The sequence below is a fragment of the Podarcis bocagei genome (assembly GCF_964188305.1).
Source record: "Podarcis bocagei genome assembly, chromosome: 3".
In the NCBI taxonomy this organism is placed as follows: Eukaryota; Metazoa; Chordata; class Lepidosauria; order Squamata; family Lacertidae; genus Podarcis; species Podarcis bocagei.
Genome location: NC_138127.1, coordinates 92,040,653 through 92,061,988, shown reverse-complemented (window position 1 = coordinate 92,061,988; position 21,336 = coordinate 92,040,653). Strand labels below are relative to the sequence as shown.

At 46.8% G+C, this 21,336-nt stretch overlaps 1 protein-coding gene across 4 annotated transcripts in view; it reads left to right on the top strand.

Moving 5' to 3' along the window:
• The first annotated feature begins 435 nt into the window (after positions 1–435).
• Positions 436–21,336, top strand: part of LOC308583955 (phosphofurin acidic cluster sorting protein 2-like) — a 191,756-nt gene continuing 170,855 nt past the window's right edge. For all 4 annotated transcript variants that reach the window (XM_081188473.1, XM_081188472.1, XM_081188471.1 and 1 more), the window contains exon 1: positions 436–656. In XM_081188473.1, the coding sequence (XP_081044599.1) occupies positions 451–656 (206 nt within the window). In that variant the 5' untranslated portion in view covers positions 436–450. The remainder of the gene's footprint in view (positions 657–21,336) is intronic.

Genomic DNA, 21,336 nt, shown 5'->3' with positions numbered 1-21,336 from the left:
GCCGACAGAACACCGAGGTGAACCAGTGGAGTCATTGGCCAAACAGCCACAGTGGCTATGCATTATATTTCGTTATTGGGCGAGCCCCGCGTCACTCAGCTCTTCTCTGGTCCTTCGAGGGTCCGGCTTCGCCCCACCCCTTTCTCCAGTCTCTCCATCCCCCGAGGCCACGCCCAGCCGAGCCTTTCCTCCTTTCAAAAGCCTCCTCCCGCGCCTCCGATTGGTCGGCGGCCCAGAGCCGGCCGCTCCTCCCCGCGCTGGTTGGGCCGAGGCCGCGGCGGGCCCCGCCCCGCCCGCGCGCCTCTCGCGATTGGCCCGGCGCGCGCGAGGCCACGCCCCACTCCGCCCGTGCTGTGAGGCGGAGGTCGGGGCTGGGCCGAGGGTCCCGGCCGCCCCCCGACCGCCGGCCCGCCTTCTCTCCCCTCCCAGCGCACCCAGGGTAGCGGCGCGATGGCGGCGGCGACGGCAGCGGGAGCAGCGGGCTCTCTGGGGTCCGGGCCCGGGGCGGTGGCGGCGGTTGCCGGCTCGGCCGTGCCCGCTCCGGGTCCGTGCGGGGCGGTGTCGGGGGTCTCTGGGGGTCTCGGGCCGGTCCCGGTCCCTATGAACCTCTTCGCCACCTGGGAGATCGACCGCTCGGCGCCCAGCTGCGTGCCCAGGTGAGGTGGGCGGTCGCTGGACGGAGCTCCCCACGCCGGGGCGGGGTGGGGGGCGAGGCGGTTGGCCGGGAGGGGAGGCTGACCCTGGGCGCGCGCGTGTTTGTGGGGTTCACGCAGCGGAATGTGGTGGGGGGCGGGGACGCGGAGGCGACATAACGGGGTGTCTGCCGGCAGGGTGGGGCGGATGGGGTGGGGCTTTCCGTGGGGTGGGGTTTTTTATTCTTATTTTTAAGGGTCTGGGGGCTTGGCTTGGCTTGGGTGGGACGAGTTAGGCAGGGGTGTTGGAGGTGCGTGCCTTTGTGATGTGCAAAGGCTGATGTGGACTTTAGGGATAATGTGCAGGTTTCTCTCCCCCCCCCCGAAAAAGAAAGGTGTACATTTGTGGAACAAGGGTTTGTGTATGGGAGAGTGAACACAGATTTTTTTTTTTATTGTGTGTACACACACACACACACATATGCACAGAGGTATACACATATCCAAGAGTATCTTGGGTCGCAGGGAGAAGCTGAGATTCCGATCAGATCTTTTGAGGTTCTTCAGGAAGTTTGTGCAGGGATGAGTGGGGTGGGTTTTCACTCATCTAGGAAAAAGGCATTATCCCAAGTTGGTAGTTTTTTAAAAAAATGTGTCATCTGGAGGATAGTTTGGGGTTTGCTGCCTTCCGTGATGGATATGATAGACATCTGTTCATAAAGAGGGATTGAACAACAGGTGTACCACCTGAGTGGTGATATTTAGCCCATAATTGCCAGTAGTAAAACATGACTAGTGTGGATGTATAATTTTTTGGGGGGTGGGGGTGGGAGAATTGGTCTCTGGGCTTGACAAGTGTAAGTTGGTGGCTGCAAAGTGATGTACAAGATGAAAGGTTTGAATAGGAGAGAGGGGTGTGAGGGAATCACTGAGGCCTTACTCACACAATTACTTACTCTTCTGCTTCACTTTGTGTTGTGTACTTTGTGCTGGCTTTCGCTAGTTAACTTTTTAGCAAGGCAGCAGTGGCAGCTCTTGTCCCAGAAATCTGTACACTGCTAATTAACACTGGTAATAATGATGATGGGGTGTGTGTGTGTGTGTGATACCACTACATAACATCCATCTGTTCAATTACTTTCACCCAGCTTCTTCTATTTGTTTTCTCCACTTACTCGTCAGTGCTTGTTCTCACCTCTTTGCGCCTTGTTGAAATGAAGATTGGTCTGGTGAACTGTTACTGTCAAGGGCAGCGGGTGGGGCAGATGACTTTTTTTAAAAAAAATAATGCTACTTGGGTGTTCTGTTGGTAGGATGGATAAAAAGTGTCTGATGTACATGGTTAGGTATTTGGGATTGTTTGGGCAGGCAGCCTTCATACTGACCTGATGTATAGTTTAGTTAGGTGCACCTATTATTCACATTGAAATTAATGGCTTTAGGTTTCAGTCCTAGAACCATTTATTATAGAGTGAGCCCCACCGAACTCAAAGGGGACTCAGCTTCTGAGAAGACAGATCATGCTCTTAGATGCTGTATCCATTTTAGTCTTCCTGTGCCTGTCAGTTAAATTGTGGTCAATAAGCAATTTGCTGTAACTGCTCCAGGACAACTGTTACACCAAGGGATGGAAAATATGTCTTCCAAGTCTGGGACTTGGAATCCAACAACAACTGAAGGGCCACTGGTTCCTTATTTCTGATATAGACAAATAAAATAGTTTTTTGGAATACAGTGGTACCTTGGGTTACATACGCTTCAGGTTAAGAACTTTTTTTCAGGATAAGAACAGAAATCGGGCTCCAACGGTGCGGCGGCACAGGAGGCCCCATTAGCTAAAATGGTGCTTCAGGTTAAGAGCAGTTTCAGGTTAAGAACGGATCTCCGGAACGAATTCAGTACTTAACCCGAGGTACCACCGTACTTAAGTTTCTGTTAGAGTGGAGAGATGTATGGCTTCATGTGCATTGCAATAAACACACATGCCATGCTGGCTATCACATATATCATAAGAAGGTCAGAGGCTGTTTCAGCAAAAGGCCAGGACAAGAAGCTCTTGGTTGAAAGGGAGAAACCCACACCCATGCTCATCCTATTGGAAAAGAAGACTTGTGTGTTTATCCTGGCTGTGTACCTCATTCTGCCATCCTCAGTGTCATGAAGAACAGGGGTTTCCCTCTTCCTTCCGTTTACTTGGCCCTTGTTAGAAGTGTCTTTGGGGGTTACAAATGGTGCTGACTAAAGCAGGGATAGCTAAGCCTGTGACCCTTCAGATATTAGAATCATAGAATTGTAGGTTGGAAGGGACCCTGAGTCTAAGCTAGTCCAAGCTCATGCAATGCAGGAATATGCAGATGTCCAATATGGGGATGGACTCCAACTCCCACCAGCCTCAACCAATGTTGCCAGTAGTCAGGAAAGAGGGGAGATGTAGTTCAACTTGTGGAGGGCCACAGCTCGTAGCACTTACTAATTGATTCCCTGAGCTAGTTTGCTGAGATTAATTTGGGGGAGGAGAGGGAAGGAAGATTAACCTCTCAAACTGGTAAACAAGTATTTATGCAAATACTGTACAGAAGAGGGTATGCTACCAAAGCAAGCTGCTTTTGAAAAGCTTTGTGTAGCCACAGGCTCTGTCACATTCCATGGCAACTGATGGGAACTGTCTCCATGCAGACAAATCATGACTTGGAATCTTGCTTCTATTAGCAGTTTGTATTGTTTATACAGCTCATCATTTGTGCTTTTCAGTCAGTGTGTCCTGCTGTGCAAAGTTTGTTGGGCTTTAACAAAGCAGGTACATCTTTTGCTATACGCAGGGCTGCAAAGCAGCCTGTCCCAAGCTGGTGCCCTCCATAAATTTTGGACCACAGCTCTCACCATCTCAGATGAGCATGGTCAATGGTCAGGGATGATGGGAGTTGTAATTCAGCAACATCTGGAGAGCCAGAGGTTTACCACACCTGCTTTTCAGGCATCTTGTAAAACTATGATGCTGTTTATGAAAACAAACTTGGCTCAAGTTTTGCAGGAGATTCATGAAGGGTTGTTGGTTGCCTTTCATAAATGCATGCATGCAGTGTCTGAAGAGTACTTGAATCTTGTGCATTATCGCTCAGCCTTGATGTGTATATGTCTATACACTTATATTAACAGATCTGGAAGGTGCACATCTGAACGTCCCCAGATTTTTAAGAGTGAACATGGTTGCTTTATGCTGGGGAGAATCATGGCAAATTATGCTGTAGTTGGTGGAGATGGCTGTTCCCATTAGCAGCATTTGCTAACAGCTCTTGCTTCTGCTCTACAGGTTCAGAATTGTCCTTGCAGATGAATATGTGATGATGAACTTAGAGGGAGCTAAGTTTTGGTGCCCACTGCTCTGTGTTAAGATGTTCTTTAGTTGTGGTAGGAATAGGAACTGGTCTGTTGCTGAGAAGATTGAGGGCATTCTTTACTGCCAAGTTCGTGTCCAAGTTCCTAACCTTTTCTAGATGTGTCCTTTGTTGTTGACTGACAAAACAGAAAGTGGCTCAGAACCCCATGCAGGAACAGTTTCCTTTTATGTTAGTTGGCAAGGGGATCTTTGGCACTTGCATTGTGGGGCTATTCCTGGCCAATTTTCTGTGGTCAAATCTCTAATTTTTATTTTCACAGGTGCCACGCTGGTGCTTGGAATGAGCACAAGCTGTGATGTTTGAGATACTGATATATTGGAACACTTCAGGTTGCTTAGGAACAGGAGGAAAAGAATACCATGGAAGAGTAGGAAGTGTCACTTTTCAGAGAAAGCACAATCTCTCTCTCTTTCTCCAGTCCTAAAGCAGAGACAAAAGGCATCTGTTGGACTCAGCTGTGTTAAATTGCCGGGCGAGGCGCACCCAAGGATCCATGTATTGCTGAAACAGACAAACAAGGCTTTCAACAAGGTCCCCCATGATATACTTCTTGGCAAGCTGGTAAAATGTGGGCTGGGAGGTTCTCCTCTTAGATTGGTTTGCAGCTTGTTGATGGACACTTGTCAATCGGGAGGAAAATGGCATGTGAGGGAGTTGTGGGGTTCTGTCCTGGGCCCAGTGTTGTTTAATGTCTTTTATGAAGGATGAAGGAGTGGTGGGATCACTAATCGACTTGGCAGGTGACACCAAGCTAGCTGGGTAGTATAGCTAATGCCTTTGAAGACAAAAATACAGTGGTGCCCCGCAAGACGAACGCCTCGCAAGACGGAAAACCCGCTAGACGAAAGGGTTTTCCGTTTTGGAGGCGCTTCACAAAACGAATTTCCCTATGGGGTTGCTTCGCAAGACGAAAAAATCTTGCGCGTCCCCGCGGGTTTTTTCGCTCCCCCCCTTTTCCTAAGCCGCTAAGCCGCCTATCAGCTGTTCCGCTGATAACCCGCTTAACAGCTGATCACGAAAAGCCGCTAGACCGCTGTAGCGCTAATCCGCTAAGCTGTCAATGGGCTTGCTTCGTAAGACGAAAAAACCGCTAGACGAAGAGAATTGCGGAACGGATTCTTTTCGTCTTGCAAGGCACCACTGTAGTACCCAAGATCTTGACAGGATGGAGATTTTAGATATGCTGTAAGCTGCCTAGAGTGGCTGGTGAAACCCAGCCAGATGGAGGGGTATAAATAATAAAATTATTATTGTTATAGAACTAACAAATTTCTCAACCAGGATAAATGTCAAGTTCTATGTTTAGGTGGGAGGAATTGGATGCTTAAATACAGAGTGGATGACATCTGGCTTGACAGCAGTACATGTGAAAAGGATGTAGGGGTTTTAGTAAACTTCAGGGAAGTTTTTAATATGTAATGCTGTACTGTTTTCAACACTGATTGGGAGCCGCCCAGAGTGGCTGGGGAAACTCAGCCAGATGGGCGGGGTATAAATAATAGATTATTATTATTATAGTAAACTACAAGCTCAGCAAATGTGAGCAGTGTGATGTGGCATCTAGAAAGGCTAATGCAATTCAAGGTTGTGTCAACAGCTGCATAGTGTCCAGATCACAATAAGTAATGATACCACTCTGTTCTGCTTATGTTGGATCTCACCTGGAGGCACTGCAATTTAAGGATATCTAAGAACTGGAACGTGTCCAGAGAAGTCTGACAAAGTGTCTGGGTGAACCAAGTCCTGTGATGAAAGGTTGAATGAGTTGGACATATTTAGTCTGGAAAAGAGGCAATTAGAGAGATGATGATAATAACCATCTTCAAAAATGTGAAGCACTGTCTCACAGATGATGGAACAAATTTAATTTCTGTCACTCCAGCAGGTAGGATCTGAATCAATGGGTTCAGATGAAAAGAAAAAGAAATATTTAGATTCAGGTGAGCTGTGGAGCAAGTTGCCTCTGAAGGTGGACTACTCTCTTGAGATATCTTACAACTCTGATTCTATGCAAGCATGCACAAACATAGCCCCCCCTCCCTTTTTTCACTTCTGCCCATCTGTCCCCCTCTCCAACAGTTTTATTCTTAGATCCTAGTTTGAAACAAGTGCAGGGGATCTCAAAATAGGAGAGGTCTACATTGGAAGGGCATTGATTCTCATATACTCCTCTTATCTGGCCAGAAATCCTCTTGAGATGAATGTGGGCAGCAAATATCTTTGTGGTCTAACAAAAATCATGGGAAGGTGACATTAGTGAAGAGGGGAACCAGTTGGGGGTTATGTGAGGACAGAATCTGATTGGACTAGCTGCTTTGAAGTCCACCACATATGAGAACCTGGAGTTGGGGTAGAGAAAGTTTAGCACAGCTTTTACCCAGCTGGCACCTTCCAGATGTTTAGGACTGCAACTCCCATCAGCCTCAGCTACGGCTGTGTGGGCTGCAGCTGATGGGAGTGGCAATTCAGAACATCTGAAGGGTGCCCGGTTAGCAAAGAGTGCTTTAGTGGGAAATAGAACAGATTCTGATGTTGAAAATATACTAGTATTCCTTTGCAGAACAATAGATGTCAGAATGCCTGGACCCTTTTAATTGGGGCATCTTGTTTACACCTTTAGCTGAATGTGGAAGGAGATACTGTGCCATGCTTTATTTTTTGGGGGGCGGGGAACTATGGCTGTCCATACTATATTACATTGCAGATTGCAGAGCCTGTCGGCAGTGAGAGAATCTTCTGGTTATGAAGGTTGCTGCAGTACCTAAACACCTGTCTCTCTTAGCAACAGGAAGGAGAGCTGCCTAGGTTGCTCTGATCCTTCAAAAGCAGGCATATTTGAAGAAGAAAAATACTCCCATTTTCTTTGCTCAGTATTTTCTTCTGGCCTACGTAATAGGGGCAGGGGGTGGCTTTGAGGTGGCACTTGATTATTATGTGGGCTGCCCTCCATTTTGTGAAGGAAAGCCCTCTTTGTTGAGAGAACATTATTGACCCTGGATCAAAGTGGTGGGGGGGTCGTTGTTGGAATTCCTGTATTGCTGAGCCCCACCATGGAACTCTGTCATGCTTCCTAGACTTCTATGTTCCAGGTACCATGAGCAAACAGAAGAATGGGAATTTTTCATTGAGGATTGGACTAGGGACCTGATATATCCTTCAGGAGGTCAGGTTCACCTGAAGGCTTCAAAGGGTTGGGTGGGATGGAAGAAGGGGATATGGTTAGCAAGCTCAGCACTGTTTGTAGAGCAGGGGCGGCTAACCTGCGACACTCCAGTATGTTTCAGAACTAAAACTCCCATCAGCTCTAGCCAGGGGTAATGGCAGTTGTAGTGCAGCAGCTTCAACTTGGAGAGTCACAGGTTAGCCACCCCTGTTGTAGATCTCTAAGGAATGGCTCCATCCTGAAGCCTAGGAAACAGATGGCTTTTGGCTGACTCCCCGGTTCTCAGTCCCATGGAATTTCCTTCCCCGAGAGTTAGTGATAGCTACCTACTTGGGTGGCTTTAAAAGATAATTCATGGAGGACAAGGCTATTGGTGGCCACTAGCCATGATGGCGTCAGGGTCTACCTCCACTGTCAGAGGCAGAACATCAGTTGCTAATTTCAGATGGGAAGAATGCTGCTTGACTGGAGCTGAGGGGTATCCAACAACATCTGAAGGACCTGAGATTCCCTGATAATGAGAGGCCAGTTTAAGACAGCAGAAGATGAAAACCAACCAAACTGTTGTCTATCTACACTATTTTTGGTGGTGTTCAAGCTCAACTTACTTTGGTAAAACTGAAGGACTTGCTACAACACTGACTTCTCAATAGGAACAGATGCTGAGTTGAATGACTTTTCAAGATCCCGTGAACTGCTATATGATTGAAGCCAGGCGATCTAGGGCTATTCTATCTATTTTAATACTATCCATGTCTAATGTCACATGGACTCTTATGACCATCATTAATGAAATCTGGAGGAGTTACCATTGCCTTGCAGTTGCTCATGTAGATTAGAATCCCACCCTTGTGCTTGTCATCTTGTCAAGGATACAGACAATGAAGCTGATACAGGCAAACTCACATTAATTTTATACAATAATAAAATTGGATCTTAAAGTTAAGCACATTTTCTCCAAGTAACAAGTCAGTTGAGGATCAAAGTGATTGGAGTGTCACTTGAAGCAAAAAAAAAAAGGGTATTCTGAGATGGGGGAACCTTTCTGAATCTATTGTGATCTAGTTAACTGATGACAGATTGTCAGACTGCGTGGGATAGGGTTTCTAGCATTGCAGAAGGCAAATATGAAGAGTAACTATTATTTAGGGTAAGAATATGGTCTTCCTATTTACCATGGGCATTATATTGGTAGGATGAACTGATGGTGATTCAGGTGCCCTCCAGACGGTCAGTATTTTGTGGGAGGGATTCAAGCACATACTAAACGTTCAGGTTTGCACTGTGGGTTAAGGAGCAGCAAAACCCTTTAAATAAAACCAAAAACAGTCCTTTGGTGGTTTAGAAAGGTTCACAAAGGGCCACCGAAATGATCAGGAAGATGGAACAACTCCTGTATAAGGAAAGGTTGCAGCATTTGGGACCTTCCAGTTTAGTGAAATAGTACAAAGTGACATGATAGAAGTTTATGAAATTATGGCTGGAGAAAGTGGGCAGAAAAGAGTTTTTCCTCCCTCTCTCATAACACTAGAATTCATGGGGGCATCTTATTATGAAGCTGAATGTTGGAAGATTCAGGACGTATAAAAGGAAGTCTTTTTTCACACAGCACATAGTTAAACTATGGCACTCGCTCCCGCAAGAGGCATTGATGGCCACCAACTTGGATGGCTTTAACATTTACAGGGGAGAAGGCTGCCTGGGGCTACTAGCAGTGATGGCTATGCTCTGCCTTCATGGTCTGAGCAGTAATGTTTCCGAATACCAGTTCCTGGAAACCAGAGGAAGGGAGAGTGCTGTAGCGCTCAGGTTCTTGCCTGTGTGTTTCCCGTGGCCACCTGGTGCCTTGGTGCCCATGGGCACCACACTGGGTACCACATTGTGCAGCCACCCCAAATCATTCTGCGTTCCTTCAGCCTGCTTTTTTGAGCAATGCATTGCCTGCAGTGCAGCTGTCCCAAGTCCAACTCAGTATGGTCTCTCTAAACCACCATTCTGATTTGCCCTTGGGTAGTTGCATTATAACCAATAAATTCCTTAAAAAGAAAATAGGTGAAGGACAGAAACCTGAAGGAAAGTAACATGACCGTAAGTGGAAGCCAGCTGAGATGTTTGAAGAAGTAGAAGTTAAACCAGTGGGTCCTTTTAACAATGTATTTGGGTGGGAGGGAATGTTGAGGATAAAGTTATCCCATTTAAGATATGAGGGGGATTACATTAACTTGATTCTATTCTCTCATTGAGCACTTTATTCTTGTTAAAGGCATTAAGAACCTTTTATTCAGAAACAGGCGGGTGGGGGTAGATGGCTGCAAGATCTAAACTTATGTAAATTGTTCGTCAAAGAAACGAAGCAACCTCTCTGTTGAATCCCCAGAGTTTTGAAATGGACCTTTGCAATCTGGAATATGGTGTGCTTGAAGTCAGGCGCAGGTTTATTGCAGAAAAAGGTATAAAGGATTTAAACAGGCAGACCCCTGCCAAAAGCAGGAGCAGCCAGATAGAACAGAAATTCCAAAAATGCATTGGGCTGTTGCTGACAGTATAGTTTTGATCACAACCCTGCAGCTCACCCCAAGTCATTTCTAGGATAAACAGTAATGCTGGAAAGGTTTTCGCCTTTTGGCTTACTGTGGTCTCTTTCTCACTTCCCAGTAATTTGACATCATAGCACAGAAAGTGGGGTTGTGTGCCCACCCATGGGTGCCTTAATTCACACTGTTGTGTGGCTCTTGACCCCAGCTGATCTGTATCCAGTTGAGAGGGAAATGCTCCTACCACCATCAATGACAAACAGGATCACTGAGAAATAGTTTGATTGTTTGCTGGACTCACACATGTTGCTCAATGTGATTCATCCACATTCTCCCTTGCATATGCATGCTGTTTCTCTCTAACGGCTCGGGCTTGCACCCTGGGCAATGCCTCTCATTGTGCAGGATGCGTATGGGAAGGGTGCCTGTGTCTGCTCCTAAGTCGTATGCAGAAATCCTGGAGATGAAGGCTTAAGTCCTACACACACTTAATTTGAGAATAAGTCTGATTGAACTCAGTGGGGCTTACTTCTGAGTAAAACAAGCTTGTGGCACATTTATTGGGATTGCGCTGTCAAACTCTTTTGACCCCCTTTCGTCATAGCATTAGTCGCTTGCGTGCATGTTGTCTTTTGACCAAAACATTAATAGGACTAGAAGTAATTTTTGGACAGCTGGTATAAAAGAACTGTTGTTGTTTAGTCGTTTAGTCGTGTCTGACTCTTCGTGGCCCCATGGACCAGAGCATGCCAGGCACTCCTGTCTTCCACTGCCTGTCGCAGTTTGGTCAAAGTTGTCTTTGTCCATGCAGTTTTCTTGGCAGGGATACTGGAGTGGCTTGCTGGTTCCTGCTCCAGGTGGATCACGTTTGGTCAAAACTCTCCACTACGACCTGTCCATCTTGGGTGCCCTGCACGGTGTAGTTCATAGCTTCTCTGAGTTATTCAAGCCCCTTCGCCACGGCAAGGCAGTGATCCATGAAGGGGTAAAAGCACTACTTACCCCCAAACAAGCACCCAACCCTGATATTTTATGGATGATCCTAAAATTTGTGCAGCAACGGCCTGGTTTGCAGGCCACCCCAAGCTAGTCCATGACTTTGTGTGAATGTTCAGGAGAGGAGATTGCACATGCTTGGCTCCTCCATGGTCATCCTGCTGCTGCACTGAGCTAAGCAATGGTTTGCCTTAATGTGCCATCCAAAACCAGGCTTGTGGTTTAGCTGTAGCCAGGGATTGTCCTGTGGTTTATGGGTTGTGGTTTGTCCGGGATAGCTAAACCATAAGCTTGGGCATCGGATGACTCAGTGCAGCAGAAAATCAGCCAACGAGAAGCAAAGGGCTGCAATCCCTTTTCCTGGAGCTGCACACTTGCATGTTTGTGCTAAGCCGTAGTTTGGCATGTCATGCTGCGTGAAGCCAACCAATACAGTGGTACCTTGGGTTACATACGCTTCAGGTTACATTTGCTTCAGGTTCCAGACTCTGCTAACCCAGAAATAGTACCTTGGGTTAAGAACTTTGCTTCAGGATGAGAACAGAAATCGTGCTCCAGCAGCGGCGCGGCAGCAGGAGGCCCCATTAGTTAAAGTGGTGCTTCAGGTTAAGAACAGTTTCAGGTTAAGAACAGACCTCCGGAACGATTTAAGTACTTAACCCGAGGTACCACTGTATAGAGGAGCTGTTATTGGAAGGATGCATCCAGAAAAAATAAGATATTGAAATACATGTCTGCAAGTTTCCTTGTTACAGAGTCGCTGAAGCTCTAACCACTTGCAGTTCTGGAATGTTTGGAAGATCAGGTTTCTGAAGTCCTCCTTGGGCATTATTGCCTGAAGAGGGAACACAGGTGGTAGAGCAGGGCAGTGGGGGCACATGTTTAACCCTGGCCCCACGTGACTCCTCCAGTCCCTCTGCATGCATACAGTGAACCTCTTCAGCGGGGAGCCTTGTGTATCCATGGAGGCTCTGCTTCTTAGCTGGAACCCTGGAAAAACAGGACTCATACTATGAACATGTGAAGGGGGCAGAAGTAAAACTGCACCCCCCCTCTATCGGTGTTCCCTCTTGGGGCGATAATTCCTGGAGAGAGCTTGACTCTTGACTTCTGTTTCTGTTCTAAGTCACTTGTACCATACTTCTTAGAAAAAAATCCAGATCATGTTGACTGTCCATGCCAGTTAAGAGGGAATGCCGCAAGCTTCTGTGAGTCTTAATTTGTGTGGTGACGTTGCACGTAATGCAACCCAGGGGTATAAATAAGAAAGTTGTTTTTTGTTACTACATGTGTGGTGATTGAATCTAGGGTTTTGCAAGGTGGCTGTGCTTGCAATATTTCCATATCCCTCTGTGCTTGCATAATCAGTTTCCGCCTCCTTTCTGCCTGCAGGACCACAGTAACCTTGTGCGGCACTGAGATGTTTACATGTTGAACCCCTTCTTGTCCTTAAGAAGACAGCATTCCTCCGGGGAAGGGGAAGACCCTTTTTGAATGTGAACTTTGCTGGCTAGGGCTAGGCCTATGGGCATAAAAAAAAAGCTCCCTGAAACTTAGTAGGGAGCATTCCTGACAAATCTATGCTGGAAGGGTGGACCACAGCATGGGACTGGCAACACTAAATGTTGATGCCTAGATGAGGCCACTCAGACCTCTGTAACACAGGGGACAACTGGCGGTGCTTCTGTGGATGATCTCTGTGATCAGGCTGGGAGTTAGAGATCAAGCAGTCCTTAGGATGCTTTTTCCGCTTGTCCTCGTTTGACGAAATTTATTAAACCTTGAAAGTTCACCTGAAGATGTCATTGTTTGGGTCTTGAGCTTTGAATGAGCTTGGTCTGATGCAGCTGCTGGAAAGGCAGGATTAGTCTGCCTCGCACAGTGCACTCCACGACTCCCATTTTGCAAACACTCACCAAAGGCCTTGAAGAACTGGGAGGCACCCGATTTGGAAAAGGTCAGTTAGATCATCCACTCCAGGGATGTGTCTCTCTGGCTTGTGTATTAATCACATATCCCAGCCACGGAAATCTAAGCCCTCACAGCTCTAGCCAAGAAGAATTACTCGTCAGAGTTCTGCCGTGCCTCCAGTTGGAGGTGAATAGGGAATGGTTTCTCCACCCTCAGAGGACTGACTTCGCACAGGGAGAAAAGCTCCCTGCCCTTTTTGAGGCTGAGTGGTTAGGGAAGGCTCCCCACCCTTTCCTGTTCCTACCAGGGTGAAGGCTTATGGTAAAGAACCAAGCTTGCTGTCTTAGGCCCAACCTAGCCCTCTAGGCCTCTCTATTACTCTCTCAGAATTCTCCCCAGGCCACATCCCTCACCAAGCCTACTTCATGTGCAGAGGAGGGCAACCAGGATGGTCAAGGATCTGGAAACCAAGCCTTATGAGGAATGTTTGAAGGAGCTGAGTATATTTTGCCTGGAAAAGATGAGACTGAGAGGAGATATGATAACTACCTTCAAATATCTCAAAGCCTGTCACATGGAAGATGGAGCAAGCTTGTTTTCTCCTGCTTTGGAGGGTAGTCTTGAACAAATGGCTTTAAGTTACAAGAAAGGAAATTCCAACTAAGCATACAGAAAACTTTCTGACAGAGCTGTTCGACAGTGGAACCATCGGCCTCAGAATTGGATGGGTTCTCCTTCCTTGGGGGTTTCCAAGCAGAGGTTGGATGGCCACCTGTCGTGGGTGCTTTGGTTGAGATCCCTGCATTGCAGGGGGTTGGACTAGATGACCCTCATGGTACCTTCCAACTCTACAGTTCTATGAATCATACCCTCCTTGTGTTTTTTTTTGCCTAGCTGGAAGGTGTCTGAGCTCTCACTTGACCAGATGGTGGCTAGAAAGGTTTGTCTGTATAAACTAGGCTACACCATTCGTTGCTTTATCTGCTTTTTGCCTCTGGCTCTGCCTACCACTGTCATGTGGCCTGTGGAAGGTTTCCCCAGATGGCAGTGTGGCCCTCATTCTTAAAAAAGAGCTCCTGCTCCACATCTCAAAACCCGAGAGGCTAAGTGGATTTAGGATTGCAGGCTAGATGCATGCTCGAAATCCAATTGCACTAGAGAAATTCTTTAACTTCAGCCTTAATATTAAAGCTGCCAAGTAAGCCTAGCTTTTTAATTTGCTGCCCAAATCTAATTTGTAGAAGAGGGAGAGGAACATTAATGAGAGGCTATCTGGCTGATGTATGCCCCAAATACTTGGTTTGGACAGATGTAATTTGAAGCAGGCTAAATATGAAAAGTGTGAAAAATGGTAGGCAATGCTTGGTGTCTCCAGGCTTCTAGAAATGATTACAGAACTGCAACAGAAGAGGCAGGGAAAGTGAGCAAGCTGTGCCTGGGAGGAAGGGCCATCGGCCCCTGTCTGTGGCTACATCTGTGCGTCTCTGCAGGTTGCTTCCCAAAGTCAAGTCCAATTAGAAGTGGCCATTGGATCCCCTGCGTGGCACAGTCGTGGGAGAGTCTGAAAATGCTGGTTCTGGATGGATCTGACAGAAATCAAAAGGAAGGCTTGAATCTCTGTTGGATACAGAATGACCTTGTCCAGATCTGTTTGACATTAACTAGCTCTCCTCTTGCCCTCCTGGAGGAAAAGTGGTATGATGGAGATCTGTGATGTCACCCAGTGCTGCACACTGGCCACCACCAATTTATTTAAAAATAAATAAATTAAGTTGTGCCCTGCTGTGTGCTTCTAGTTGCCAGCTGGGTCAGCAGGCCTCTTGCAATCATAGAATCATAGAATCATAGAGTTGGAAGAGACCACAAGGGCCATCGAGTCCAACCCCCTGCCAAGCAGGAAACACCATCAGAGCACTCCTGACATATGGTTGTCAAGCCTCTGCTTAAAGACCTCCAAAGTAGGAGACTCCACCACACTCCTTGGCAGCAAATTCCACTGTCGAACAGCTCTTACTGTCAGGAAGTTCTTCCTAATGTTTAGGTGGAATCTTCTTTCTTGTAGTTTGGATCCATTGCTCCGTGTTCGCTTCTCTGGAGCAGCAGAAAACAACCTTTCTCCCTCCTCTATGTGACATCCTTTTATATATTTGAACATGGCTATCATATCACCCCTTAACCTCCTCTTCTCCAGGCTAAACATGCCCAGCTCCCTTAGCCGTTCCTCATAAGCCATCGTTTCCAGGCCTTTGACCATTTTGGTTGCCCTCCTCTGGACACGTTCCAGTTTGTCAGTGTCCTTCTTGAATTGTGGTGCCCAGAACTGGACACAGTACTCCAGGTGTGGTCTGACCAGAGCAGAATACAGTGGCACTATTACTTCCCTTGATCTAGATGCTATACTCCTATTGATGCAGCCCAGAATTGCATTGGCTTTTTTAGCTGCCGCGTCACACTGTTGGCTCATGTCAAGTTTGTGGTCAACCAAGACTCCTAGATCCTTTTCACATGTACTGCTCTCAAGCCAGGTGTCACCCATCTTGTATTTGTGCCTCTCATTTTTTTTGCCCAAGTGCAATACTTTACATTTCTCCCTGTTAAAATTCATTTTGTTTGTTTTTGCCCAGTTCTCTAATCTGTCTTATGATGCTTCCACGGTTCTCCCACTGTAGCATGCAGTGGCGTAGCGTGGGTTGTCAGCACCCGGGGCAAGGCAAGTAATTTGCGCCCCCTAACCCGTGGATTTGCGCCCCCTAACCCTAACTCCCAGATGTTGCGCCCGGTGCGGCCGGCCCCCCCTGCACCCCCCACGCTACGCCACTGGTAGCATGCAGTGCCTTAGGGGGAACTCAGGGCATCCTTACTCTGAACCTTGAGATGGTACCTCTGCCCGTGTATTGCCAGAGTATAAGGAGGCGCGATCAATGTTGCATGTGCTTTGCCACTCTATGGAGCATAATGTGTGGTTGGTGCATCTTGTTTGGGGACTGAGCTTTTCAAGAAATGCTGCGATGCTCGAGTGCCCAAGAGCAGCTGTGCTAGTGGGCATTCTGTGGCATGTTGGGAATGAAACTCCCCCTCCCCCTTCTGCTGATTTAATGTTTTATGGAGTTAACTGCCTGGAGAGGTGAGAAATAACAAATCTACAGCTATGAATTCAAAAATGAAATTGAGATCATAAAAGCAATTGGTGAAATTGATGGGTAAACTAATTTGCGCCGCATGCAATAAACTTGGGTAGTAACCCCTTCACAAAAACTTTGAAAATTGCTGAAAGTTTGTGCTAGTTTTTTGAAAGAAAGAAAGAGGATTCATTTTCTCCATCTTTAATTACAGAGTTGCTATAACGCCTCCCATAAAAGTACATGACAGCCTTAATTAATGGCTGCAAAATTAAGCTCTCCGAGTTGAGGGATTCCGGGAGGTGGAAGAGTGAGTGCAGTGTGAGAAAACACTATTTCTTGGAAGAGCCTCAATACTGATATGTTGCAAAGCACCTTGGCTGCTTAAATTGGAAATAAGCTACTGGAATCTTGGATATAAAGTCAAGAGGGCAGAGTGAGCTGCTGTTCCTAGTAGCTACATCAAACTGGAACCGTTGAGCTCGAACTGCCACTTAAATTCTGGGCTCTCAATTGTGTACCTTCAGTAGCTCTCGATCGGTGAATATGGATGTGCCCTTTGATGTGCCATGGCTCATGGCTTTATAAGACACCACCTTTTAGATGAGGCAGTCAAAATGATGCTGGCGGTGGAGGTAATGGGATGCAGATTATGAGCCGTGAACCGTGCTAGCTACGAAGGGATCTTTGTATATAGTACCATTTATTACCAGGTGCTTGGGATGAGGACCATAGGGACACTACTGTAGAGGAAGCCAATGTCCTCCAGAGGTTGTTGGAACTACATCATCCCCAGCTAATTGGGCTAATAGTCAGGGATGATGAAAGTTTTAGGCTGGCATCATTTGGAGGGCACCAGCTTGGCTATCCCTGGGCTGCTCTCATTGCTGAGTGCCTGGCTAGCCACAGATGAATGCAGAATGCAAGGCTTAATCGCCCTACCTTTAACCCGTTGCAAGGTGGTGATCTTAGACTCCACACCAGCCAACGTTTTCTAGCTGGATGCCTGCTGTACTTGGCTTCTCAACATATAATGGGCTGTATCCTAGGCTACTTGCTGACTCCTGACTATTCTTGTTTAGCCTGAACTCTGGAGGTTAACACTTCATTCCTAGATTGACTCTTTTCCCCCAAGCTGCCACTTCATCTCAGCTTGCTGCTTGGCTTTCTTTGCCGGTTCTCTCTAGCATGATCCCTTGCTAAAAACCACTTCTGGTACCTTCCATAGACCTTACAGCGGGGGGGGGGGCGGGGGCGGACCTGTGGCTCTCTGGGTGTTACTGTACTATGACTTCCATCATCCCTGAACATGGGCCATGCTGGCTGGGGCTGATGGGAATTGGAGTCCAGCAACACTTGGAGGGCACCAGGCCCCTCTTACAATATTGTTTTTAATTAATTTGGTGAAAAATTGTGAATATTTGTTTTAAAACATTTGCACCTTGTATCTCTGTAGCTTTCAGTGTCTGGTAGGGGAAGTTTCTTGAAGCTTGACGCAGAACTCTGAAATCTTGATTCAAATAATTCCTGGAATTGGTGTCTTGGCTGCACAGCCAAAGAATCTGTGAGACCACCTTTCCTTGCTGACTGTGGGTTGCCTGATTTTCAATCGGCCATTGTAGCTGTGCTTTTATTTCTGTGCTTCAAACCACTCTTAAACACCATTGCCTGGCAATGTTTGTCTCGTTGCTTTGGGCTTTTTCTTTTGTATAGAATTACTGACAAATGCAATAGATAGCAATATATGTGCTGCAAAAACGTCGTCTGCTGATTTCTGAAGATCTAGAAGTCATTAAAGGTACAGGAGCAGACCAGGCTGGCTTTATTTTCAAGTCAGTTGGCAACTATATTACTTGCCTTGAATCATTTAGGACACTGCACTCATCCATGGAACTGTTGAACATTGCATGGCATTGCTACTGCTCTTCTTGGCAGATGCACTGTATCTTTAGGCAGAAACTCTACAGGTGTGACTGCATTATCACTGAATCTAGAAGAAGAAGAAGAAGAAGAAGAAGAAGAAGAAGAAGAAGAAGAAGAAGAAGAGTTTGGATTTGATATCCCACCTTTCACTCCCTTTAAGGAGTCTCAAAGCGGCTAACATTCTCCTTTCCCTTCCTCCCCCACAACAAACACTCTGTGAGGTGAGTGGGGCTGAGAGACTTCAGAGAAGTGTGACTAGCCCAAGGTCACCCAGCAGCTGCATGTGGAGAAGCGGAGACGCGAACCCGGTTCCCCAGATTACGAGACTACCGCTCTTAACCACTACACCACACTGGCTCACTGGAATCTAATGTCAGGGGGAGATGCACCTGTTGATTCCCTGCCTGTCCTGTAGCTCTTGATGGTGCAAAATGTTAAGTCCACCACCACACTGGGGTCCACACATTCTGACTGCTCCTTCCTCTGCCTGTGTCAGAGAATGGGGGTGGGAGAGAAATGAAGTGGGGGGGTCCCCCCCATCTTGCTGAACTCTGGAGCGGACTGAAGCCACACCAATCTCTTGTACTGCTTTATTTATTTAGTTTAATTTAATTTATATACTGCCATATACCCAGAGGTCTCGGGACGGTTCACAGAATAAAATCAAAATATAAAACCACAAAATACATAACCAACATAAAAACAACAACCCAATAGCCCCACCCCGCAAAAAAAACCCCACGTTTTAAAAGGGCATAGGATGTCAATTAAATCAAGCAAAGGCCTGGTTAAAAATGAATGTTTTTGTCTGGTGCCTAAAGGTGTATAATGAAGGCGCCAGGTGAACTTCCTTGGGGATAGCATTTCACAGACGGGGAGCCACTGCAGAGAAGGCCTGTTCTTGTGTTGCCACCCTCCAGATCTCTCAAGGAGCAGGCGCACAAAGAAGGACCTCAGAAGATGATGTCAGGGTCTGGATAGGTGCCTATGGAAAGAGGCGGTCCTTGAGGTCTTGCAGTCCTGAGCCGTTTAAGGCTTTATAGGTCAAAACCTGTTCCAATTCTCAGCGCATTCTAATGGGACACCCTCCTTCCCTCCAAGTTCCTTGCAATTGTTTCTGGGCATCCTGCCTTGCCAGGGGCGATGATCTCTGCCAAGCCAATTTGCAGAGGTCTGTTGTCAGAGATGAGACCATCTCTCTCCTTCAAGATGCAAAGAGGAGAGGTGGCTTGAGAGCCCCTGCCTGACCTTGCCAAGGGTTTTCTGGCTGCCCTTCAGCACTTTTCAATCTCCCATTCACAGCTAGGAACAAATCAGAGGTAGAACTGATAGTGCTCTCTGGCCTTTAAACACTGATCCAGAACGATTGCAGAAACGAGTGGTTTGTATCATGATCCCTCTTCAGTTTCTTCTTTTCTGAAGGCTCTTTTGGATGTTTGAGAAAAATGCAAGTCAGCCCAGTAATGAAGCCTACAAAGGTTACTAGTCTTCCAGGAGTTTCCACCACTCCAAATATTAATGGGGCCTTCATTCATGGCTAGCTTGGAAATCTAGAGGGTTGGCGAAGGAGGCGGAGAGCGCAATCTGTCCCCGTTCCATTAGCCTGCTCACTTGCTTGCATGGTATTGCACACACTCATCTTCATGAAGCTCCCAATTGCCTATGGCAACCAGGCTGAGTTGTCAAATACAAAGCTGCTATATATGTTGCTGAGGTTTTACGATATTAGAATGGAATTAGAGCGGCTGACCAGAAGCATCTTTTAATTATAGGTTTCCGAAGTAGGGATGTAGCTATGTTTCCGCTTAACTTAGATGACTTAAATGTGCATTGGCTTAAATGTGCATTGTTCTGTTGTTCAAAGCTGGAAGTTGTATTGACAGAGGACCATAGGGATTGGGCTTCTAACACCATCTTGTTCAGCAGCGATGGCTAACCTGTGGCTGTCTATCTAGACCACAGATGCCCTCATCTTTGACCATTTGCTATATTGGCTTGGGCTAATGGGAGTTAGGGGACACGGGTGGCGCTGTGGGTAAAACCTCAGCGCCTAGGACTTGCCGATCATCAGGTTGGCGGTTTGAATCCCCGCGGCGGGGTGCGCTCCCGTTGCTCGGTCCCAGCGCCTGCCAACCTAGCAGTTCGAAAGCACCCCCGGGTGGAAGTAGATAAATAGGGACCGCTTACTAGCGGGAAGGTAATGGCGTTTCCGTGTGCTGCGCTGGCTCGCCAGGTGCAGCTTGTCACGCTGGCCACGTGACCCGGAAGTGTCTGCGGACAGCGCTGGCCCCCGGCCTCTTAAGTGAGATGGGCGCACAACCCTAGAGTCGGACACGACTGGCCCGTACGGGCAGGGGTACCTTTACCTTTTTAATGGGAGTTAGAGGATCTTAAGTTCCTCCACACCTGCTATACATGCTTACCTCAGTGGGACTAGGCACACTTAACTTGGAACTAAGTCTCATTGAATAAAGAGGGATTTGGCTACGACCTGTATTTGGTTGCCTTACTAGTAAATTTTAATAAAGAGGGGTCTGGATGCTCACCCTCTACTTAGAAGCAAAGCTCTTTCATTGCATATGCCAGATAGAGAATTGAAGTGGCATTTGCTGGCATATTAGGTGCATGATTTTGAAGAGTTTGCTGCTATGGAATTAATTTGAATTTAACTCAGTTTCTGCTTCTGTTTCAGAGGCTTGGGAGTGCCTGGCTCTGTATGCGCGTGGGTGTGTGGGGCTGACATTTTAAAGTAGCAGATAATTAAATCACAAAGTTTCAAAACAATGAATGAACACACACTCATTTCCAAAAAAGAGAGTTAACACCATTTGACAATACTTCCAGCTGAATGTCTTCATAAAGGCTGCAGTCCCGTACAATGTAATAGACCCAAATACCTGGGTGAAAACTACATTGAACTTGGTGGGACTTACCGTATTTTTTGCACCATAACACTCACTTTTTTTCCTCCTAGAAAGTAAGGGGAAATGTCTGTGCGTGTTATGGAGCGAATGCCTATGGGTGGCGGGGGGATCTGCTGCAGTCGTGAGCAGAGGATCCATGGTTCCCCTTCCTTCCCTCCTCCGTGGCTCGCTTTGAAACAGCAAAGCGGGAGAAGAGCCGCTGAGTGGGGAGGAGAGAGGGACAGAGAGCCTGCTTGCTTTAAAGGAGCAAAGTGGGAGAGGAGAGGAGCCTTCTCCTCTTATACCCCTCTTCTGCATTATTAACAGCATCCTTCTCCACCCACCCCATGCGTGTTCCTTGTCCCTTGAGTGCTTTTCCTTCCCTCCCCACTTAAAATGTGGTTACAAGGCATGGATCCACATGGATCCTCAGGATTTTTGCATTGGGCTACCCCAAACTCACCGTCAGATCACATGTCTGTGGCCACAGCATGAACCACAAAAATCATACATCCACTGTTTCGTTTAGAATATTTTTTTCTTGTTTTCCTCCTCTAAAAACTATGTGCGTGTTATGGTCGGGTGCGTGTTATAGAGCGAAAAATACGGTAACTTCTGAGTGGGCATGCACCTGTATAGGATTATGTTGTCAGTCTAAACAGTATTCCAGGACACAAAGCTCACTGTTCCGTTAAGCAATAAAGCTCCTGTTCTGTTTATTTCCTTTTAAAAAATTTTTTTTATTCAAAATCATAAC